Source organism: Oncorhynchus nerka, linkage group LG20 (genome assembly GCF_034236695.1).
Source record: "Oncorhynchus nerka isolate Pitt River linkage group LG20, Oner_Uvic_2.0, whole genome shotgun sequence".
Taxonomy (NCBI): domain Eukaryota; kingdom Metazoa; phylum Chordata; class Actinopteri; order Salmoniformes; family Salmonidae; genus Oncorhynchus; species Oncorhynchus nerka.
Genome location: NC_088415.1, coordinates 6839320 through 6864123, shown reverse-complemented (window position 1 = coordinate 6864123; position 24804 = coordinate 6839320). Strand labels below are relative to the sequence as shown.

Below are 24804 nucleotides of genomic sequence, written 5' to 3'. Positions count from 1 at the left end.
GGTTTTCATTCCAACCTTGTTCCTGTAGGTTTTCATTCCAACCCTGTTCCTGTAGGTTTTCATTCCAAACCTGTTGCTGTAGGTTTTCATTCCAACCCTGTTCCTGTAGGTTTTCATTCCAACCCTGTTCCTGTAGGTTTTCAGTACAACCCTGTTGCTGTAGGTTTTCATTCCAACCCTGTTTCTGTTGGTTTTCATTCCAACCCTGTTCCTGTAGGTTTTCATTCCAAACCTGTTGCTGTAGGTTTTCATTCCAACCCTGTTCCTGTAGGTTTTCATTCCAACCCTGTTCCTGTAGGTTTTCAGTACAACCCTGTTGCTGTAGGTTTTCATTCCAACCCTGTTTCTGATGGTTTTCATTCCAACCCTGTTGCTGTAGGTTTTCATTCCAACCCTGTTTCTGCAGGTTTTCAGTACAACCCTGTTCCTGTAGGTTTTCATTCCAACCCTGTTTCTGCAGGTTTTCAGTACAACCCTGTTCCTGTAGGTTTTCATTCCAACCCTGCTCCTGTAGGTTTTCAGTACAACCCTGTTCCTGTAGGTTTTCAGTACAACCCTGTTCCTGTAGGTTTTCAGTATGACCCTGTTCCTGTAGGTTTTCAGTACAACCCTGTTCCTGTAGGTTTTCATTCCAACCCTGTTCCTGTAGGTGTTCAGTACAACCTTGTTCCTGTAGGTTTTCAGTATGACCCTGTTCCTGTAGGTTTTCAGTACAACCCTGTTCCTGTAGGTTTTCATTCCAACCCTGTTTCTGTAGGTTTTCATTCCAACCCTGTTTCTGTAGGTTTTCATTCCAACCCTGTTCCTGTATGTTTTCATTCCAACCCTGTTGCTGTAGGTTTTCATTCCAACCCTGTTTCTGTTGGTTTTCATTCCAACCCTGTTGCTGTAGGTTTTCATTCCAAACCTGTTCCTGTAGGTTTTCATTCCAACCTTGTTCCTGTAGGTTTTCATTCCAACCTTGTTCCTGTAGGTTTTCATTCCAAACCTGTTGCTGTGGGTTTTCATTCCAACCCTGTTGCTGTAGGTTTTCATTCCAAACCTGTTCCTGTAGGTTTTCATTCCAACCTTGTTCCTGTAGGTTTTCATTCCAACCTTGTTCCTGTAGGTTTTCATTCCAAACCTGTTGCTGTAGGTTTTCATTCCAACCCTGTTCCTGTATGTTTTCATTCCAACCCTGTTGCTGTAGGTTTTCATTCCAACCCTGTTTCTGTTGGTTTTCATTCCAACCCTGTTGCTGTAGGTTTTCATTCCAAACCTGTTCCTGTAGGTTTTCATTCCAACCTTGTTCCTGTAGGTTTTCATTCCAACCCTGTTCCTGTAGGTTTTCATTCCAAACCTGTTGCTGTAGGTTTTCATTCCAACCCTGTTCCTGTAGGTTTTCATTCCAACCCTGTTCCTGTAGGTTTTCATTACAACCCTGTTCCTGTAGGTTTTCATTCCAACCCTGTTCCTGTAGGTTTTCATTCCAAACCTGTTGCTGTAGGTTTTCATTCCAACCCCTGTTCCTGTAGGTTTTCATTCCAACCCTGTTCCTGTAGGTTTTCATTCCAACCCTGTTTCTGTAGGTTTTCATTCCAACCCTGTTCCTGTAGGTTTTCATTCCAACCCTGTTCCTGTAGGTTTTCATTCCAACCCTGTTTCTGTTGGTTTTCATTCCAACCCTGTTGCTGTAGGTTTTCATTCCAAACCTGTTCCTGTTCCTGTAGGTTTTCATTCCAACCTTGTTCCTGTAGGTTTTCATTCCAAACCTGTTGCTGTAGGTTTTCATTCCAACCCTGTTCCTGTATGTTTTCATTCCAACCCTGTTGCTGTAGGTTTTCATTCCAACCCTGTTTCTGTTGGTTTTCATTCCAACCCTGTTGCTGTAGGTTTTCATTCCAAACCTGTTCCTGTAGGTTTTCATTCCAACCTTGTTCCTGTAGGTTTTCATTCCAACCCTGTTCCTGTAGGTTTTCATTCCAAACCTGTTGCTGTAGGTTTTCATTCCAACCCTGTTCCTGTAGGTTTTCATTCCAACCCTGTTCCTGTAGGTTTTCAGTACAACCCTGTTGCTGTAGGTTTTCATTCCAACCCTGTTTCTGTTGGTTTTCATTCCAACCCTGTTGCTGTAGGTTTTCATTCCAACCCTGTTTCTGCAGGTTTTCAGTACAACCCTGTTCCTGTAGTTTTTCATTCCAACCCTGTTTCTGCAGGTTTTCAGTACAACCCTGTTCCTGTAGGTTTTCATTCCAACCCTGTTCCTGTAGGTTTTCAGTACAACCCTGTTCCTGTAGGTTTTCAGTACAACCCTGTTCCTGTAGGTTTTCAGTACGACCCTGTTCCTGTAGGTTTTCAGTACAACCCTGTTCCTGTAGGTTTTCATTCCAACCCTGTTCCTGTAGGTTTTCAGTACAACCCTGTTCCTGTAGGTTTTCAGTACGACCCTGTTCCTGTAGGTTTTCAGTACAACCCTGTTCCTGTAGGTTTTCATTCCAACCCTGTTTCTGTAGGTTTTCATTCCAACCCTGTTCCTGTATGTTTTCATTCCAACCCTGTTGCTGTAGGTTTTCATTCCAAACCTGTTCCTGTAGGTTTTCATTCCAACCTTGTTCCTGTAGGTTTTCATTCCAACCTTGTTCCTGTAGGTTTTCATTCCAAACCTGTTGCTGTAGGTTTTCATTCCAACCCTGTTCCTGTATGTTTTCATTCCAACCCTGTTGCTGTAGGTTTTCATTCCAACCCTGTTTCTGTTGGTTTTCATTCCAACCCTGTTGCTGTAGGTTTTCATTCCAAACCTGTTCCTGTAGGTTTTCATTCCAACCTTGTTCCTGTAGGTTTTCATTCCAACCCTGTTCCTGTAGGTTTTCATTCCAAACCTGTTGCTGTAGGTTTTCATTCCAACCCTGTTCCTGTAGGTTTTCATTCCAACCCTGTTCCTGTAGGTTTTCAGTACAACCCTGTTCCTGTAGGTTTTCATTCCAACCCTGTTCCTGTAGGTTTTCATTCCAAACCTGTTGCTGTAGGTTTTCATTCCAACCCTGTTCCTGTAGGTTTTCATTCCAACCCTGTTCCTGTAGGTTTTCAGTACAACCCTGTTGCTGTAGGTTTTCATTCCAACCCTGTTCCTGTATGTTTTCATTCCAACCCTGTTGCTGTAGGTTTTCATTCCAACCCTGTTTCTGTTGGTTTTCATTCCAACCCTGTTGCTGTAGGTTTTCATTCCAAACCTGTTCCTGTAGGTTTTCATTCCAACCTTGTTCCTGTAGGTTTTCATTCCAAACCTGTTGCTGTAGGTTTTCATTCCAACCCTGTTCCTGTATGTTTTCAATCCAACCCTGTTGCTGTAGGTTTTCATTCCAACCCTGTTTCTGTTGGTTTTCATTCCAACCCTGTTGCTGTAGGTTTTCATTCCAAACCTGTTCCTGTAGGTTTTCATTCCAACCTTGTTCCTGTAGGTTTTCATTCCAACCCTGTTCCTGTAGGTTTTCATTCCAAACCTGTTGCTGTAGGTTTTCATTCCAACCCTGTTCCTGTAGGTTTTCATTCCAACCCTGTTCCTGTAGGTTTTCAGTACAACCCTGTTGCTGTAGGTTTTCATTCCAACCCTGTTTCTGTTGGTTTTCATTCCAACCCTGTTGCTGTAGGTTTTCATTCCAACCCTGTTTCTGCAGGTTTTCAGTACAACCCTGTTCCTGTAGTTTTCATTCCAACCCTGTTTCTGCAGGTTTTCAGTACAACCCTGTTCCTGTAGGTTTTCATTCCAACCCTGTTCCTGTAGGTTTTCAGTACAACCCTGTTCCTGTAGGTTTTCAGTACAACCCTGTTCCTGTAGGTTTTCAGTACAACCCTGTTCCTGTAGGTTTTCAGTACAACCCTGTTCCTGTATGTTTTCATTCCAACCCTGTTCCTGTAGGTTTTCAGTACAACCCTGTTCCTGTAGGTTTTCAGTTCCAACCCTGTTCCTGTAGGTTTTCATACAACCCTGTTCCTGTAGGTTTTCATTCCAACCCTGTTTCTGTAGGTTTTCATTCCAACCCTGTTCCTGTATGTTTTCATTCCAACCCTGTTGCTGTAGGTTTTCATTCCAACCCTGTTCCTGTATGTTTTCATTCCAACCCTGTTGCTGTAGGTTTTCATTCCAAACCTGTTCCTGTAGGTTTTCATTCCAACCTTGTTCCTGTAGGTTTTCATTCCAACCTTGTTCCTGTAGGTTTTCATTCCAAACCTGTTGCTGTAGGTTTTCATTCCAACCCTGTTCCTGTATGTTTTCATTCCAACCCTGTTGCTGTAGGTTTTCATTCCAACCCTGTTTCTGTTGGTTTTCATTCCAACCCTGTTGCTGTAGGTTTTCATTCCAAACCTGTTCCTGTAGGTTTTCATTCCAACCTTGTTCCTGTAGGTTTTCATTCCAACCTTGTTCCTGTAGGTTTTCATTCCAACCCTGTTCCTGTAGGTTTTCATTCCAAACCTGTTGCTGTAGGTTTTCATTCCAACCCTGTTCCTGTAGGTTTTCATTCCAACCCTGTTCCTGTAGGTTTTCAGTACAACCATGTTGCTGTAGGTTTTCATTCAACCCTGTTCCTGTAGGTTTTCATTCCAACCCTGTTCCTGTAGGTTTTCAGTACAACCCTGTTGCTGTAGGTTTTCATTCCAACCCTGTTTCTGTTGGTTTTCATTCCAACCCTGTTGCTGTAGGTTTTCATTCCAACCCTGTTTCTGCAGGTTTTCAGTACAACCCTGTTCCTGTAGGTTTTCATTCCAACCCTGTTTCTGCAGGTTTTCAGTACAACCCTGTTCCTGTAGGTTTTCATTCCAACCCTGTTCCTGTAGGTTTTCAGTACAACCCTGTTCCTGTAGGTTTTCAGTACGACCCTGTTCCTGTAGGTTTTCAGTACAACCCTGTTGCTGTAGGTTTTCAGTACAACCCTGTTCCTGTAGGTTTTCATTCCAACCCTGTTCCTGTAGGTTTTCAGTACAACCCTGTTCCTGTAGGTTTTCAGTATGACCCTGTTCCTGTAGGTTTTCAGTTCGACCCTGTTCCTGTAGGTTTTCATTCCAACCCTGTTTCTGTAGGTTTTCATTCCAACCCTGTTCCTGTATGTTTTCATTCCAACCCTGTTGCTGTAGGTTTTCATTCCAACCCTGTTTCTGTTGGTTTTCATTCCAACCCTGTTGCTGTAGGTTTTCATTCCAAACCTGTTCCTGTAGGTTTTCATTCCAACCTTGTTCCTGTAGGTTTTCATTCCAACCTTGTTCCTGTAGGTTTTCATTCCAAACCTGTTGCTGTAGGTTTTCATTCCAACCCTGTTCCTGTATGTTTTCATTCCAACCCTGTTCCTGTAGGTTTTCATTCCAACCCTGTTTCTGCAGGTTTTCAGTACAACCCTGTTGCTGTAGGTTTTCATTCCAACCCTGTTTCTGTTGGTTTTCATTCCAACCCTGTTGCTGTAGGTTTTCATTCCAACCCTGTTGCTGTAGGTTTTCATTCCAACCCTGTTACTGTAGGTTTTCAGTACAACCCTGTTTCTGTTGGTTTTCAGTACAACCCTGTTGCTCTCCTCCTACAGGAGGGTAGCTCTCCAGGAACAGGGTTGGAGAGCCCTGGTGTGAACCTACAGGAGGGTAGCTCTCCGGGAACAGGGTTGCAGAGCCCTGGTGTGAACCTACAGGAGGGTAGCTCTCCAGGAACAGGGTTTGGAGAGCCCTGGTGTAAACCTACAGGACGGTAGCTCTCCAGGAACAGGGTTTGGAGAGCCCTGGTGTAAACCTACAGGAGGGTAGCTCTCCAGGAACAGGGTTGGAGACCCCCTGGTGTAAACCTACAGGAGTGTATCTCTCCAGGAACAGGGTCAGAGAGGCCTGGTATGAACCTAAAGGGGGTAGCTCTCCAGGAACAGGGTTGGAGACCCCCTGGTGTAAACCTACAGGAGGGTAGCTCTCCAGGAACAGGGTTTGGAGAGCCCTGGTGTGAACCTACAGGAGGGTAGCTCTCCAGGAACAGGGTTGAAGAGCCCTGAGCTACTGTAGATACTTGCTACTAAAAGTCATAAGCAACACTTCTTCGTTCACATTTCAGTGAGGGTCATGACCCTATACAGACATACCAATAGATAATGGACACAGGAAACCCACCGACAATACTATCACTTATCAGAACAGAACAGTGCAAGATGCAACATAAACTCAATATGACCTGGCTTTGACCTCTATGTTATGTAGCTGTGTTATACAGTGTTGCTGTAGGTATTATAACCACCTTATCTCTTTAGCTGTCTGAGTAGTTGTGTTGTATATGGTTTGAGTCTCTTCCCCACCGTACCTCTATGATTGTGTGTACAAATCTAATCTAATCAAATGTATTTATATAGCCCTTCGTACATCAGCTGATATCTCAAAGTGCTGTACAGAAACCCAGCCTAAAACCCCAAACAGCAAGCAATGCAGGTGTAGAAGCACGGTGGCTAGGAAAAACTCCCTAGAAAGGCCAAAACCTAGGAAGAAACCTAGAGAGGAACCAGGCTATGAGGGGTGGCCAGTCCTCTTCTGGCTGTGCCGGGTGGAGATTCTCTCTCTCTCTCTCTCTCTCTCTCTCTCTCTCTCTCTCTCTCTCTCTCTCTATCTATCTATCTATCTATCTATCTATCTATCTATCTATCTATCAATGAACCAGCTCTCTGTGTGTGTCCTAGGCAGAGAGGTTTCAACACCCTGGTGCTGCGTCCTCACTGTGGGGAGGCGGGGCCTATCCATCACCTGGTGTCAGGTTTCATGCTGTCAGAAAACATCTCCCACGGACTACTGCTTAGGAAGGTACTGCTGCTCCTTTTAATCCCCCGAGCAACACTCACACGCACACGCACACTTGTCAGCCGCCACAATCTCTCTATTTCCCGCACTCCAATGGGGACAAGGCCTCGGTCAAGTACAGTACGAGCTTGTGACCATCTGGTGCCCTTCAAACATGGCGGCTACTGTAAATGTTCCAAAGCATATGGTTCATGGGTTGGTTGTTCTTTTCTATCAACGACGTTTCCATGGGGACAACGGCCCCACAACAAGAACACATAGTGTATCACCATGTCTTTCCCCCTGTCCCCTCCAGGCCCCTGTGCTGCAGTACCTGTACTACCTGGCTCACATAGTGTATCACCATGTCTTTCCCCTGTCCCCTCCAGGCCCCTGTGCTGCAGTACCTGTACTACCTGGCTCACATAGTGTATCACCATGTCTTTTCCCCTGTCCCCTCCAGGCCCCTGTGCTGCAGTACCTGTACTACCTGGCTCACATAGTGTATCACCATGTCTTTTCCCCTGTCCCCTCCAGGCCCCTGTGCTGCAGTACCTGTACTACCTGGCTCACATAGTGTATCACCATGTCTTTTCCCCTGTCCCCTCCAGGCCCCTGTGCTGCAGTACCTGTACTACCTGGCTCACATAGTGTATCACCATGTCTTTTCCCCTGTCCCCTCCAGGCCCCTGTGCTGCAGTACCTGTACTACCTGGCTCACATAGTGTATCACCATGTCTTTTCCCCTGTCCCCTCCAGGCCCCTGTGCTGCAGTACCTGTACTACCTGGCTCACATAGTGTATCACCATGTCTTTCCCCCTGTCCCCTCCAGGCCCCTGTGCTGCAGTACCTGTACTACCTGACTCACATAGTGTATCACCATGTCTTTTCCCCTGTCCCCTCCAGGCCCCTGTGCTGCAGTACCTGTACTACCTGGCTCACATAGTGTATCACCATGTCTTTTCCCCTATCCCCTCCAGGCCCCTGTGCTGCAGTACCTGTACTACCTGGCTCAGATCGGTATCGCCATGTCTCCTCTCAGCAACAACAGCCTGTTCCTCAGCTACCACCGTAACCCTCTGCCTGAATATCTGTCCAGAGGACTCATGGTGTCACTGTCCACTGACGATCCTCTGCAGTTCCACTTCACTAAGGTTGGTGAACCTCAACGATGTATATAAATAAACGCTATGCAAATATGCAAATATATGCTATATTACATGTCTATGATGTCACTAGCTAGAAATATTTCCATCCAATTGGCAACTGATTTTCATGAAAATATTCATAAAAAATCTACATAAAGAAAATATACGCCTTTTCCCCACCAGCGGAGGTGTTTCCACCAAACTGACTTGTTTCTGATATAAATCAGTAATGACGTAGTGCTTTTTCTCTTCAGTTTTCATGTACCGAATAAAAATATATGTTCAATAATGTTTCCATCGCATTTTCATCTCTACTGATTTAGTTTTGTCACACAAAAAAAGAGATGGAAAAAAAAAAAAGGAGATAAGTAGCTGTGGAGAATAGACCATGTTCTGATGGGTAGATAAGTGGCTGTGGAGAATAGACCATGTTCTGGAGGGTAGATAAGTAGCTGTGGAGAATAGACCATGTTCTGATGGGTAGATAAGTGGCTGTGGAGAATAGACCATGTTCTGATGGGTAGATAAGTGGCTGTGGAGAATAGACCATGTTCTGATGGGTAGATAAGTGGCTGTGGAGAATAGACCATGTTCTGATGGGTAGATAAGTAGCTGTGGAGAATAGACCATGTTCTGATGGGTAGATAAGTGGCTGTGGAGAATAGACCATGTTCTGATGGGTAGATAAGTAGCTGTGGAGAATAGACCATGTTCTGATGGGTAGATAAGTAGCTGTGGAGAATAGACCATGTTCTGGAGGGTAGATAAGTAGCTGTGGAGAATAGACCATGTTCTGGAGGGTAGATAAGTAGCTGTGGAGAATAGACCATGTTCTGATGGGTAGATAAGTAGCTGTGGAGAATAGACCATGTTCTGATGGGTAGATAAGTAGCTGTGGAGAATAGACCATGTTCTGATGGGTAGATAAGTAGCTGTGGAGAATAGACCATGTTCTGATGGGTAGATAAGTGGCTGTGGAGAATAGACCATGTTCTGATGGGTAGATAAGTAGCTGTGGAGAATAGACCATGTCCTGATGGGTAGATAAGTAGCTGTGGAGAATAGACCATGTTCTGGAGGGTAGATAAGTAGCTGTGGAGAATAGACCATGTTCTGATGGGTAGATAAGTAGCTGTGGAGAATAGACCATGTTCTGGAGGGTAGATAAGTGGCTGTGGAGAATAGACCATGTTCTGATGGGTAGATAAGTAGCTGTGGAGAATAGACCATGTTCTGATGGGTAGATAAGTAGCTGTGGAGAATAGACCATGTTCTGGAGGGTAGATAAGTAGCTGTGGAGAATAGACCATGTTCTGATGGGTAGATAAGTAGCTGTGGAGAATAGACCATGTTCTGGAGGGTAGATAAGTAGCTGTGGAGAATAGACCATGTTCTGGAGGGTAGATAAGTAGCTGTGGAGAATAGACCATGTTCTGATGGGTAGATAAGTAGCTGTGGAGAATAGACCATGTTCTGGAGGGTAGATAAGTAGCTGTGGAGAATATACCATGTTCTGGAGGGTAGATACGTAGCTGTGGAGAATAGACCATGTTCTGATGGGTAGATAAGTAGCTGTGGAGAATAGACCATGTTCTGGAGGGTAGATAAGTGGCTGTGGAGAATAGACCATGTTCTGATGGGTAGATAAGTAGCTGTGGAGAATAGACCATGTTCTGGAGGGTAGATAAGTAGCTGTGGAGAATAGACCATGTTCTGATGGGTAGATAAGTGGCTGTGGAGAATAGACCATGTTCTGGAGGGTAGATAAGTAGCTGTGGAGAATAGACCATGTTCTGGAGGGTAGATAAGTAGCTGTGGAGAATAGACCATGTTCTGGAGGGTAGATAAGTAGCTGTGGAGAATAGACCATGTTCTGATGGGTAGATAAGTAGCTGTGGAGAATAGACCATGTTCTGGAGGGTAGATAAGTGGCTGTGGAGAATAGACCATGTTCTGATGGGTAGATAAGTAGCTGTGGAGAATAGACCATGTTCTGGAGGGTAGATAAGTAGCTGTGGAGAATAGACCATGTTCTGGAGGGTAGATAAGTAGCTGTGGAGAATAGACCATGTTCTGATGGGTAGATAAGTAGCTGTGGAGAATAGACCATGTTCTGATGAGTAGATAAGTAGCTGTGGAGAATAGACCATGTTCTGATGGGTAGATAAGTAGCTGTGGAGAATAGACCATGTTCTGATGAGTAGATAAGTAGCTGTGGAGAATAGACCATGTTATGATGGGTAGATAAGTGGCTGTGGAGAATAGACCATGTTCTGGAGGGTAGATAAGTAGCTGTGGAGAATAGACCATGTTCTGATGGGTAGATAAGTGGCTGTGGAGAATAGACCATGTTCTGATGGGTAGATAAGTGGCTGTGGAGAATAGACCATGTTCTGATGGGTAGATAAGTGGCTGTGGAGAATAGACCATGTTCTGATGGGTAGATAAGTAGCTGTGGAGAATAGACCATGTTCTGATGGGTAGATAAGTGGCTGTGGAGAATAGACCATGTTCTGATGGGTAGATAAGTAGCTGTGGAGAATAGACCATGTTCTGATGGGTAGATAAGTAGCTGTGGAGAATAGACCATGTTCTGGAGGGTAGATAAGTAGCTGTGGAGAATAGACCATGTTCTGGAGGGTAGATAAGTAGCTGTGGAGAATAGACCATGTTCTGATGGGTAGATAAGTAGCTGTGGAGAATAGACCATGTTCTGATGGGTAGATAAGTAGCTGTGGAGAATAGACCATGTTCTGATGGGTAGATAAGTAGCTGTGGAGAATAGACCATGTTCTGATGGGTAGATAAGTGGCTGTGGAGAATAGACCATGTTCTGATGGGTAGATAAGTAGCTGTGGAGAATAGACCATGTCCTGATGGGTAGATAAGTAGCTGTGGAGAATAGACCATGTTCTGGAGGGTAGATAAGTAGCTGTGGAGAATAGACCATGTTCTGATGGGTAGATAAGTAGCTGTGGAGAATAGACCATGTTCTGATGGGTAGATAAGTGGCTGTGGAGAATAGACCATGTTCTGATGGGTAGATAAGTAGCTGTGGAGAATAGACCATGTTCTGATGGGTAGATAAGTAGCTGTGGAGAATAGACCATGTTCTGGAGGGTAGATAAGTAGCTGTGGAGAATAGACCATGTTCTGATGGGTAGATAAGTAGCTGTGGAGAATAGACCATGTTCTGGAGGGTAGATAAGTAGCTGTGGAGAATAGACCATGTTCTGGAGGGTAGATAAGTAGCTGTGGAGAATAGACCATGTTCTGATGGGTAGATAAGTAGCTGTGGAGAATAGACCATGTTCTGGAGGGTAGATAAGTAGCTGTGGAGAATAGACCATGTTCTGGAGGGTAGATAAGTAGCTGTGGAGAATAGACCATGTTCTGATGGGTAGATAAGTAGCTGTGGAGAATAGACCATGTTCTGGAGGGTAGATAAGTGGCTGTGGAGAATAGACCATGTTCTGATGGGTAGATAAGTAGCTGTGGAGAATAGACCATGTTCTGGAGGGTAGATAAGTAGCTGTGGAGAATAGACCATGTTCTGATGGGTAGATAAGTAGCTGTGGAGAATAGACCATGTTCTGGAGGGTAGATAAGTGGCTGTGGAGAATAGACCATGTTCTGATGGGTAGATAAGTAGCTGTGGAGAATAGACCATGTTCTGGAGGGTAGATAAGTAGCTGTGGAGAATAGACCATGTTCTGATGGGTAGATAAGTAGCTGTGGAGAATAGACCATGTTCTGGAGGGTAGATAAGTAGCTGTGGAGAATAGACCATGTTCTGGAGGGTAGATAAGTAGCTGTGGAGAATAGACCATGTTCTGGAGGGTAGATAAGTAGCTGTGGAGAATAGACCATGTTCTGATGGGTAGATAAGTAGCTGTGGAGAATAGACCATGTTCTGGAGGGTAGATAAGTGGCTGTGGAGAATAGACCATGTTCTGATGGGTAGATAAGTAGCTGTGGAGAATAGACCATGTTCTGATGGGTAGATAAGTGGCTGTGGAGAATAGACCATGTTCTGATGGGTAGATAAGTAGCTGTGGAGAATAGACCATGTTCTGATGGGTAGATAAGTAGCTGTGGAGAATAGACCATGTTCTGGAGGGTAGATAAGTAGCTGTGGAGAATAGACCATGTTCTGATGGGTAGATAAGTAGCTGTGGAGAATAGACCATGTTCTGGAGGGTAGATAAGTAGCTGTGGAGAATAGACCATGTTCTGGAGGGTAGATAAGTAGCTGTGGAGAATAGACCATGTTCTGATGGGTAGATAAGTAGCTGTGGAGAATAGACCATGTTCTGGAGGGTAGATAAGTAGCTGTGGAGAATAGACCATGTTCTGGAGGGTAGATACGTAGCTGTGGAGAATAGACCATGTTCTGATGGGTAGATAAGTAGCTGTGGAGAATAGACCATGTTCTGGAGGGTAGATAAGTGGCTGTGGAGAATAGACCATGTTCTGATGGGTAGATAAGTAGCTGTGGAGAATAGACCATGTTCTGGAGGGTAGATAAGTAGCTGTGGAGAATAGACCATGTTCTGATGGGTAGATAAGTGGCTGTGGAGAATAGACCATGTTCTGGAGGGTAGATAAGTAGCTGTGGAGAATAGACCATGTTCTGGAGGGTAGATAAGTAGCTGTGGAGAATAGACCATGTTCTGAGGGTAGATAAGTAGCTGTGGAGAATAGACCATGTTCTGATGGGTAGATAAGTAGCTGTGGAGAATAGACCATGTTCTGGAGGGTAGATAAGTGGCTGTGGAGAATAGACCATGTTCTGATGGGTAGATAAGTAGCTGTGGAGAATAGACCATGTTCTGGAGGGTAGATAAGTAGCTGTGGAGAATAGACCATGTTCTGGAGGGTAGATAAGTAGCTGTGGAGAATAGACCATGTTCTGATGGGTAGATAAGTAGCTGTGGAGAATAGACCATGTTCTGGAGGGTAGATAAGTAGCTGTGGAGAATAGACCATGTTCTGGAGGGTAGATAAGTAGCTGTGGAGAATAGACCATGTTCTGATGGGTAGATAAGTAGCTGTGGAGAATAGACCATGTTCTGATGGGTAGATAAGTAGCTGTGGAGAATAGACCATGTTCTGATGGGTAGATAAGTAGCTGTGGAGAATAGACCATGTTCTGATGGGTAGATAAGTGGCTGTGGAGAATAGACCATGTTCTGATGGGTAGATAAGTAGCTGTGGAGAATAGACCATGTTCTGATGGGTAGATAAGTAGCTGTGGAGAATAGACCATGTTCTGGAGGGTAGATAAATAGCTGTGGAGAATAGACCATGTTCTGATGGGTAGATAAGTAGCTGTGGAGAATAGACCATGTTCTGGAGGGTAGATAAGTGGCTGTGGAGAATAGACCATGTTCTGATGGGTAGATAAGTAGCTGTGGAGAATAGACCATGTTCTGATGGGTAGATAAGTAGCTGTGGAGAATAGACCATGTTCTGGAGGGTAGATAAGTAGCTGTGGAGAATAGACCATGTTCTGATGGGTAGATAAGTAGCTGTGGAGAATAGACCATGTTCTGATGGGTAGATAAGTAGCTGTGGAGAATAGACCATGTTCTGGAGGGTAGATAAGTAGCTGTGGAGAATAGACCATGTTCTGATGGGTAGATAAGTAGCTGTGGAGAATAGACCATGTTCTGGAGGGTAGATAAGTAGCTGTGGAGAATAGACCATGTTCTGGATGGGTAGATAAGTAGCTGTGGAGAATAGACCATGTTCTGATGGGTAGATAAGTAGCTGTGGAGAATAGACCATGTTCTGGAGGGTAGATAAGTGGCTGTGGAGAATAGACCATGTTCTGATGGGTAGATAAGTAGCTGTGGAGAATAGACCATGTTCTGGAGGGTAGATAAGTAGCTGTGGAGAATAGACCATGTTCTGATGGGTAGATAAGTGGCTGTGGAGAATAGACCATGTTCTGGAGGGTAGATAAGTAGCTGTGGAGAATAGACCATGTTCTGGAGGGTAGATAAGTAGCTGTGGAGAATAGACCATGTTCTGGAGGGTAGATAAGTAGCTGTGGAGAATAGACCATGTTCTGATGGGTAGATAAGTAGCTGTGGAGAATAGACCATGTTCTGGAGGGTAGAGTGGCTGTGGAGAATAGATGTTCTGAAGTAGCTGTGGAGAATAGACCATGTTCTGGAGGGTAGATAAGTAGCTGTGGAGAATAGACCATGTTCTGGAGGGTAGATAAGTAGCTGTGGAGAATAGACCATGTTCTGATGGGTAGATAAGTAGCTGTGGAGAATAGACCATGTTCTGATGGGTAGATAAGTAGCTGTGGAGAATAGACCATGTTCTGATGGGTAGATAAGTAGCTGTGGAGAATAGACCATGTTCTGATGGGTAGATAAGTAGCTGTGGAGAATAGACCATGTTCTGATGGGTAGATAAGTAGCTGTGGAGAATAGACCATGTTCTGATGGGTAGATAAGTAGCTGTGGAGAATAGACCATGTTCTGATGGGTAGATAAGTAGCTGTGGAGAATAGACCATGTTCTGATGGGTAGATAAGTGGCTGTGGAGAATAGACCATGTTCTGGAGGGTAGATAAGTAGCTGTGGAGAATAGACCATGTTCTGATGGGTAGATAAGTAGCTGTGGAGAATAGACCATGTTCTGGAGGGTAGATAAGTAGCTGTGGAGAATAGACCATGTTCTGATGGGTAGATAAGTAGCTGTGGAGAATAGACCATGTTCTGGAGGGTAGATAAGTAGCTGTGGAGAATAGACCATGTTCTGGAGGGTAGATAAGTGGCTGTGGAGAATAGACCATGTTCTGATGGGTAGATAAGTAGCTGTGGAGAATAGACCATGTTCTGATGGGTAGATAAGTAGCTGTGGAGAATAGACCATGTTCTGATGGGTAGATAAGTAGCTGTGGAGAATAGACCATGTTCTGATGAGTAGATAAGTAGCTGTGGAAAATAGACCGTGTTCTGATGGGTAGATAAGTGGCTGTGGAGAATAGACCATGTTCTGGAGGGTAGATAAGTAGCTGTGGAGAATAGACCATGTTCTGATGGGTAGATAAGTAGCTGTGGAGAATAGACCATGTTCTGGAGGGTAGATAAGTGGCTGTGGAGAATAGACCATGTTCTGATGGGTAGATAAGTAGCTGTGGAGAATAGACCATGTTCTGGAGGGTAGATAAGTAGCTGTGGAGAATAGACCATGTTCTGGAGGGTAGATAAGTAGCTGTGGAGAATAGACCATGTTCTGATGGGTAGATAAGTAGCTGTGGAGAATAGACCATGTTCTGGAGGGTAGATAAGTGGCTGTGGAGAATAGACCATGTTCTGATGGGTAGATAAGTAGCTGTGGAGAATAGACCATGTTCTGGAGGGTAGATAAGTAGCTGTGGAGAATAGACCATGTTCTGGAGGGTAGATAAGTAGCTGTGGAGAATAGACCATGTTCTGATGGGTAGATAAGTAGCTGTGGAGAATAGACCATGTTCTGATGGGTAGATAAGTAGCTGTGGAGAATAGACCATGTTCTGGAGGGTAGATAAGTGGCTGTGGAGAATAGACCATGTTCTGATGGGTAGATAAGTAGCTGTGGAGAATAGACCATGTTCTGGAGGGTAGATAAGTAGCTGTGGAGAATAGACCATGTTCTGATGGGTAGATAAGTGGCTGTGGAGAATAGACCATGTTCTGGAGGGTAGATAAGTAGCTGTGGAGAATAGACCATGTTCTGGAGGGTAGATAAGTAGCTGTGGAGAATAGACCATGTTCTGGAGGGTAGATAAGTAGCTGTGGAGAATAGACCATGTTCTGATGGGTAGATAAGTAGCTGTGGAGAATAGACCATGTTCTGGAGGGTAGATAAGTGGCTGTGGAGAATAGACCATGTTCTGATGGGTAGATAAGTAGCTGTGGAGAATAGACCATGTTCTGGAGGGTAGATAAGTAGCTGTGGAGAATAGACCATGTTCTGGAGGGTAGATAAGTAGCTGTGGAGAATAGACCATGTTCTGATGGGTAGATAAGTAGCTGTGGAGAATAGACCATGTTCTGGAGGGTAGATAAGTAGCTGTGGAGAATAGACCATGTTCTGGAGGGTAGATAAGTAGCTGTGGAGAATAGACCATGTTCTGATGGGTAGATAAGTAGCTGTGGAGAATAGACCATGTTCTGATGGGTAGATAAGTAGCTGTGGAGAATAGACCATGTTCTGATGGGTAGATAAGTAGCTGTGGAGAATAGACCATGTTCTGATGGGTAGATAAGTAGCTGTGGAGAATAGACCATGTTCTGATGGGTAGATAAGTAGCTGTGGAGAATAGACCATGTTCTGATGGGTAGATAAGTAGCTGTGGAGAATAGACCATGTTCTGGAGGGTAGATAAATAGCTGTGGAGAATAGACCATGTTCTGATGGGTAGATAAGTAGCTGTGGAGAATAGACCATGTTCTGGAGGGTAGATAAGTGGCTGTGGAGAATAGACCATGTTCTGATGGGTAGATAAGTAGCTGTGGAGAATAGACCATGTTCTGATGGGTAGATAAGTAGCTGTGGAGAATAGACCATGTTCTGGAGGGTAGATAAGTAGCTGTGGAGAATAGACCATGTTCTGATGGGTAGATAAGTAGCTGTGGAGAATAGACCATGTTCTGGAGGGTAGATAAGTAGCTGTGGAGAATAGACCATGTTCTGGAGGGTAGATAAGTAGCTGTGGAGAATAGACCATGTTCTGATGGGTAGATAAGTAGCTGTGGAGAATAGACCATGTTCTGGAGGGTAGATAAGTAGCTGTGGAGAATATACCATGTTCTGGAGGGTAGATACGTAGCTGTGGAGAATAGACCATGTTCTGATGGGTAGATAAGTAGCTGTGGAGAATAGACCATGTTCTGGAGGGTCGATAAGTGGTTGTGGAGAATAGACCATGTTCTGATGGGTAGATAAGTAGCTGTGGAGAATAGACCATGTTCTGGAGGGTAGATAAGTAGCTGTGGAGAATAGACCATGTTCTGATGGGTAGATAAGTAGCTGTGGAGAATAGACCATGTTCTGATGGGAGATGGGTAGATAACCATGTTCTAGCTGTGGAGAATAGACCATGTTCTGAGGGTAGATAAGTAGCTGTGGAGAATAGACCATGTTCTGGAGGGTAGATAAGTAGCTGTGGAGAATAGACCATGTTCTGATGGGTAGATAAGTAGCTGTGGAGAATAGACCATGTTCTGGAGGGTAGATAAGTGGCTGTGGAGAATAGACCATGTTCTGATGGGTAGATAAGTAGCTGTGGAGAATAGACCATGTTCTGGAGGGTAGATAAGTAGCTGTGGAGAATAGACCATGTTCTGGAGGGTAGATAAGTAGCTGTGGAGAATAGACCATGTTCTGATGGGTAGATAAGTAGCTGTGGAGAATAGACCATGTTCTGATGGGTAGATAAGTAGCTGTGGAGAATAGACCATGTTCTGATGGGTAGATAAGTAGCTGTGGAGAATAGACCATGTTCTGGAGGGTAGATAAGTAGCTGTGGAGAATAGACCATGTTCTGATGGGTAGATAAGTAGCTGTGGAGAATAGACCATGTTCTGGAGGGTAGATAAGTAGCTGTGGAGAATAGACCATGTTCTGATGGGTAGATAAGTAGCTGTGGAGAATAGACCATGTTCTGATGGGTAGATAAGTAGCTGTGGAGAATAGACCATGTTCTGGAGGGTAGATAAGTAGCTGTGGAGAATAGACCATGTTCTGATGGGTAGATAAGTAGCTGTGGAGAATAGACCATGTTCTGGAGGGTAGATAAGTAGCTGTGGAGAATAGACCATGTTCTGGAGGGTAGATAAGTAGCTGTGGAGAATAGACCATGTTCTGATGGGTAGATAAGTAGCTGTGGAGAATAGACCATGTTCTGGAGGGTAGATAAGTAGCTGTGGAGAATATACCATGTTCTGGAGGGTAGATACGTAGCTGTGGAGAATAGACCATGTTCTGATGGGTAGATAAGTAGCTGTGGAGAATAGACCATGTTCTGGAGGGTCGATAAGTGGTTGTGGAGAATAGACCATGTTCTGATGGGTAGATAAGTAGCTGTGGAGAATAGACCATGTTCTGGAGGGTAGATAAGTAGCTGTGGAGAATAGACCATGTTCTGATGGGTAGATAAGTGGCTGTGGAGAATAGACCATGTTCTGGAGGGTAGATAAGTAGCTGTGGAGAATAGACCATGTTCTGGAGGGTAGATAAGTAGCTGTGGAGAATAGACCATGTTCTGGAGGGTAGATAAGTAGCTGTGGAGAATAGACCATGTTCTGATGGGTAGATAAGTAGCTGTGGAGAATAGACCATGTTCTGGAGGGTAGATAAGTGGCTGTGGAGAATAGACCATGTTCTGATGTTCTGATGGGTAGATAAGTAGCTGTGGAGAATAGACCATGTTCTGGAGGGTAGATAAGTAGCTGTGGAGAATAGACCATGTTCTGGAGGGTAGATAAGTAGCTGTGGAGAATAGACCATGTTCTGATGGGTAGATAAGTAGCTGTGGAGAATAGACCATGTTCTGATGGGTAGATAAGTAGCTGTGGAGAATAGACCATGTTCTGATGGGTAGATAAGTAGCTGTGGAGAATAGACCATGTTCTGATGGGTAGATAAGTAGCTGTGGAGAATAGACCATGTTCTGATGGGTAGATAAGTAGCTGTGGAGAATAGACCATGTTCTGATGGGTAGATAAGTAGCTGTGGAGAATAGACCATGTTCTGATGGTAGATAAGTAGCTGTGGAAAATAGACCATGTTCTGATGGGTAGATAAGTAGCTGTGGAGAATAGACCATGTTCTGGAGGGTAGATAAGTAGCTGTGGAGAATAGACCATGTTCTGATGGGTAGATAAGTAGCTGTGGAGAATAGACCATGTTCTGGAGGGTAGATAAGTGGCTGTGGAGAATAGACCATGTTCTGATGGGTAGATAAGTAGCTGTGGAGAATAGACCATGTTCTGGATGGGTAGATAAGTAGCTGTGGAGAATAGACCATGTTCTGGAGGGTAGATAAGTAGCTGTGGAGAATAGACCATGTTCTGATGGGTAGATAAGTAGCTGTGGAGAATAGACCATGTTCTGGAGGGTAGATAAGTGGCTGTGGAGAATAGACCATGTTCTGATGGGTAGATAAGTAGCTGTGGAGAATAGACCATGTTCTGATGGGTAGATAAGTAGCTGTGGAGAATAGACCATGTTCTGGAGGGTAGATAAGTAGCTGTGGAGAATAGACCATGTTCTGATGGGTAGATAAGTAGCTGTGGAGAATAGACCATGTTCTGGAGGGTAGATAAGTAGCTGTGGAGAATAGACCATGTTCTGATGGGTAGATAAGTAGCTGTGGAGAATAGACCATGTTCTGATGGGTAGATAAGTAGCTGTGGAGAATAGACCATGTTCTGGAGGGTAGATAAGTAGCTGTGGAGAATAGACCATGTTCTGGAGGGTAGATAAGTAGCTGTGGAGAATAGACCATGTTCTGATGGGTAGATAAGTAGCTGTGGAGAATAGACCATGTTCTGGAGGGTAGATAAGTAGCTGTGGAGAATAGACCATGTTCTGATGGGTAGATAAGTAGCTGTGGAGAATAGACCATGTTCTGGAGGGTAGATAAGTAGCTGTGGAGAATAGACCATGTTCTGGAGGGTAGATAAGTAGCTGTGGAGAATAGACCATGTTCTGATGGGTAGATAAGTAGCTGTGGAGAATAGACCATGTTCTGGAGGGTAGATAAGTGGCTGTGGAGAATAGACCATGTTCTGATGGGTAGATAAGTAGCTGTGGAGAATAGACCATGTTCTGGAGGGTAGATAAGTAGCTGTGGAGAATAGACCATGTTCTGGAGGGTAGATAAGTAGCTGTGGAGAATAGACCATGTTCTGATGGGTAGATAAGTAGCTGTGGAGAATAGACCATGTTCTGATGGGTAGATAAGTAGCTGTGGAGAATAGACCATGTTCTGATGGGTAGATAAGTAGCTGTGGAGAATAGACCATGTTCTGATGGGTAGATAAGTAGCTGTGGAGAATAGACCATGTTCTGATGGGTAGATAAGTAGCTGTGGAGAATAGACCATGTTCTGATGGGTAGATAAGTAGCTGTGGAGAATAGACCATGTTCTGATGAGTAGATAAGTAGCTGTGGAAAATAGACTGTGTTCTGATGGGTAGATAAGTGGCTGTGGAGAATAGACCATGTTCTGGAGGGTAGATAAGTAGCTGTGGAGAATAGACCATGTTCTGATGGGTAGATAAGTAGCTGTGGAGAATAGACCATGTTCTGGAGGGTAGATAAGTAGCTGTGGAGAATAGACCATGTTCTGATGGGTAGATAAGTAGCTGTGGAGAATAGACCATGTTCTGGAGGGTAGATAAGTAGCTGTGGAGAATAGACCATGTTCTGGAGGGTAGATAAGTAGCTGTGGAGAATAGACCATGTTCTGATGGGTAGATAAGTAGCTGTGGAGAATAGACCATGTTCTGGAGGGTAGATAAGTGGCTGTGGAGAATAGACCATGTTCTGATGGGTAGATAAGTAGCTGTGGAGAATAGACCATGTTCTGGAGGGTAGATAAGTAGCTGTGGAGAATAGACCATGTTCTGGAGGGTAGATAAGTAGCTGTGGAGAATAGACCATGTTCTGATGGGTAGATAAGTAGCTGTGGAGAATAGACCATGTTCTGATGGGTAGATAAGTAGCTGTGGAGAATAGACCATGTTCTGATGGGTAGATAAGTAGCTGTGGAGAATAGACCATGTTCTGATGGGTAGATAAGTAGCTGTGGAGAATAGACCATGTTCTGATGGGTAGATAAGTAGCTGTGGAGAATAGACCATGTTCTGATGGGTAGATAAGTAGCTGTGGAGAATAGACCATGTTCTGATGGGTAGATAAGTAGCTGTGGAGAATAGACCATGTTCTGGAGGGTAGATAAGTAGCTGTGGAGAATAGACCATGTTCTGGAGGGTAGATAAGTAGCTGTGGAGAATAGACCATGTTCTGGAGGGTAGATAAGTAGCTGTGGAGAATAGACCATGTTCTGATGGGTAGATAAGTAGCTGTGGAGAATAGACCATGTTCTGGAGGGTAGATAAGTAGCTGTGGAGAATAGACCATGTTCTGGAGGGTAGATAAGTAGCTGTGGAGAATAGACCATGTTCTGATGGGTAGATAAGTAGCTGTGGAGAATAGACCATGTTCTGATGGGTAGATAAGTAGCTGTGGAGAATAGACCATGTTCTGATGGGTAGATAAGTAGCTGTGGAGAATAGACCATGTTCTGGATGGGTAGATAAGTAGCTGTGGAGAATAGACCATGTTCTTGAGGTAGTAGATAATGTAGCTGATGGGTAGAGAATAGAGACCATGTTCTGGAGGGTAGATAAGTAGCTGTGGAGAATAGACCATGTTCTGGAGGGTAGATAAGTGGCTGTGGAGAATAGACCATGTTCTGATGGGTAGATAAGTAGCTGTGGAGAATAGACCATGTTCTGGAGGGTAGATAAGTAGCTGTGGAGAATAGACCATGTTCTGGAGGGTAGATAAGTAGCTGTGGAGAATAGACCATGTTCTGATGGGTAGATAAGTAGCTGTGGAGAATAGACCATGTTCTGATGGGTAGATAAGTAGCTGTGGAGAATAGACCATGTTCTGATGGGTAGATAAGTAGCTGTGGAGAATAGACCATGTTCTGATGGGTAGATAAGTAGCTGTGGAGAATAGACCATGTTCTGATGGGTAGATAAGTAGCTGTGGAGAATAGACCATGTTCTGATGGGTAGATAAGTAGCTGTGGAGAATAGACCATGTTCTGATGGGTAGATAAGTGGCTGTGGAAAATAGACCATGTTCTGATGGGTAGATAAGTGGCTGTGGAGAATAGACCATGTTCTAAGAGAGAATAAATAAAGTAAATAAATAAGTATGTGAAGTGAACAGACTGTACATAGTCATGATTCCATGCTTGGTGCCCTCAATGCTGGGGCCCTCCTATCCCTGACTCCAAGAGCTGGGTGTTCCGGGCCTTCCTCAGGCTGAATGTCATTATCAGGATGGAACGTATGACATATTACTGTTACTGTACGCTGTCCCGTTCCAGGAGCCTCTGATGGAGGAGTACAGCATCGCTGCTCAGGTGTGGAAGCTCAGCTCCTGTGACATGTGTGAGCTGGCCAGGAACAGTGTTCTGATGAGCGGTTTCTCCCATAAGGTACTACTTTTATCTTTAACCACTGCATTATCAAGTTTCTACATTATTTACTTGAGCATCTATTCCCTACTACATTATTTACCTACTGTTATCCTGTTGCTACTGTTAGCCTGTTCCTACTGTTAGCCTGTTTCTACTATTAGCCTGTTCCTACTGTTAGCCTGTTCCTACTGTTAGCCTGTTCCTACTGTTAGCCTGTTTCTACTATTAGCCTGTTCCTACTGTTATCCTGTTCCTACTGTTAGCCTGTTCCTACTGTTAGCCTGTTCCTACTGTTATCCTGTTCGTACTGTTAGCCTGTTCCTACTGTTAGCCTGTTCCTACTGTTAGCCTGTTTCTACTATTAGCCTGTTCCTACTGTTATCCTGTTCCTACTGTTAGCCTGTTCCTACTGTTAGCCTGTTCCTACTGTAATCCTGTTCGTACTGTTAGCCTGTTCCTACTGTTAGCCTGTTCCTACTGTTAGCCTGTTCCTACTATTAGCCTGTTCCTACTGTTAGCCTGTTCCTACTGTTAGCCTGTTCCTACTGTTAGCCTGTTTCTACTATTAGCCTGTTCCTACTGTTAGCCTGTTCCTACTGTTATCCTGTTCCTACTGTAATCCTGTTCGTACTGTTAGCCTGTTCCTACTGTTAGCCTGTTCCTACTGTTAGCCTGTTCCTACTGTTAGCCTTATTCCTACTGTTAGCATGTTCCTACTGTTATCCTGTTCCTACTGTTAGCCTGTTCCTACTGTTAGCCTGTTCCTACTGTTAGCATGTTCCTACTGTTAGCCTGTTCCTACTGTTATCCTGTTCCTACTGTTAGCCTGTTCCTACTGTTAGCCTGTTCCTACTGTTATCCTGTTCCTAATGTTAACCTGTTCGTACTGTTAGCCTGTTCCTACTGTAATCCTGTTCCTACTGTTAGCCTGTTCCTACTGTTTGCCTGTTCTTACTGTTAGCCTGTTTCTACTGTTAGCCTGTTCCTACTGTTAGCCTGTTCCTAAGGCTATGTGTATGTTTGAGATTGACAGACTTTGCTTAGGTCTGTTCAGATCAACAGATCTTCGTAATGCCTGGAACAGCCTCCAACCAATCAATGTATCTCTAACACACACTACTACTATTTCCCACGGTCATACACAGTCTGTTTGGAGGAAACCTTGTTTAATCACCTGACAAGTTACAGTACTTTTTCCTCAATCCACTTTCTGTCCTCAGGTGAAGAGTTACTGGCTGGGCCCTCACTACATCAAGGAGGGGCAGGAAGGAAACGACATCCGACGCACCAACGTCCCCGACATCCGTGTGGCGTACCGTTACGAGACCATGTGTGAAGAACTCAACCTCATCACCCAGGCCATCCGCACAGACGAGCTGGAGGCCATCACAGAAGAGGAAGGGACTCTGTGTATGGGGCCTGTCTAGGGGGAGAGAGGAGGGGCAGAGAGGAGGGAGGTCTGTCTATGGGGCCTGTCTAGGGGGAGAGAGGAGGGGCAGAGAGGAGGGAGATCTGTCTATGGGGCCTGTCTAGGGGGAGAGAGGAGGGGCAGAGAGGAGGGAGGTCTGTCTATGGGGCCTGTCTAGGGGGAGAGGAGGGGCAGGATGGGGCCTGTCTAGGGGGAGAGAGGAGGGAGGTCTGTCTATGGGGCCTGTCTAGGGGGAGAGAGGAGGAGGTCTGTCTATGGGGCCTGTCTAGGGGGAGAGAGGAGGGGCAGAGAGGAGGGAGGTCTGTCTATGGGGCCTGTCTAGGGGAGAGAGGAGGGAGGTCTGTCTATGGGGCCTGTCTAGGGGGAGAGAGGAGGAGCAGAGAGGAGGGAGGTCTGATGGGGCCTGTCAGAGAGGAGGGAGGTCTGTCTATGGGGCCTGTCTAGGGGGAGAGAGGAGGGGCAGAGAGGAGGGAGGTCTGTCTATGGGGCCTGTCTAGGGGGAGAGAGGAGGGGCAGAGAGGAGGGAGGTCTGTCTATGGGGCCTGTCTAGGGGGGGGAGAGAGGAGGGTCTATGGGGCCTGTCAGAGGAGGGGCAGAGAGGAGGGAGGTCTGTCTATGGGGCCTGTCTAGGGGGAGAGAGGAGGGACAGAGAGGAGGGGAGTCTATAAGGCCTGTCTAGGGGGAGAGAGGAGAGACAGAGAGGAGGGGAGTCTATAAGGCCTGTCTAGGGGGAGAGAGGAGGGACAGAGAGGAGGGGAGTCTATAAGGCCTGTCTAGGGGGAGAGAGGGGGACAGAGAGGAGGGGAGGGACTAGGGGGAGAGAGGAGGGACAGAGAGGAGGGGAGTCTATAAGGCCTGTCTAGGGGGAGAGAGGAGGGACAGAGAGGAGGGAGGTCTGTCTAGGGGGCCTGTCTAGGGGGAGATAGGAGGGACAGAGAGGAGGTGAGTCTATGTATGGGTTCATCCTTGGCTCTGGCATCTTCCACAATATTTGGAACCAAGGATTGATCACCCCAATCCACAAAAGTGGAGACAAATTTGACCCCAATAACTACCGTGGGATATGCGTCAACAGCAACCTTGGGAAAATCCCCAGCATTATCATTAACAGCAGACTAGTTCATTTCCTCAGTGAAAACAATGTACTGCAAATGCAAATATCAAATTACCGTACGACAGACCACGTATTCACCCTACACACCCCAATTGACAAACAAACATGGGGCCT

The 24804-nt window shown here is 45.1% G+C and overlaps 1 protein-coding gene across 2 annotated transcripts in view; it reads left to right on the top strand.

Moving 5' to 3' along the window:
- The window catches only part of ampd2b (adenosine monophosphate deaminase 2b), a 96723-nt gene extending 73118 nt beyond the window's left edge, over window positions 1–23605 (top strand). For both annotated transcript variants that reach the window (XM_065005157.1, XM_065005156.1), the window contains exons 15-18: window positions 6672–6792; window positions 7750–7923; window positions 22055–22165; window positions 23368–23605. In XM_065005157.1, the coding sequence (XP_064861229.1) occupies window positions 6672–6792; window positions 7750–7923; window positions 22055–22165; window positions 23368–23574 (613 nt within the window). In that variant the 3' untranslated portion in view covers window positions 23575–23605. The remainder of the gene's footprint in view (window positions 1–6671; window positions 6793–7749; window positions 7924–22054; window positions 22166–23367) is intronic.
- The last annotated feature ends 1199 nt before the right edge of the window (window positions 23606–24804 follow it).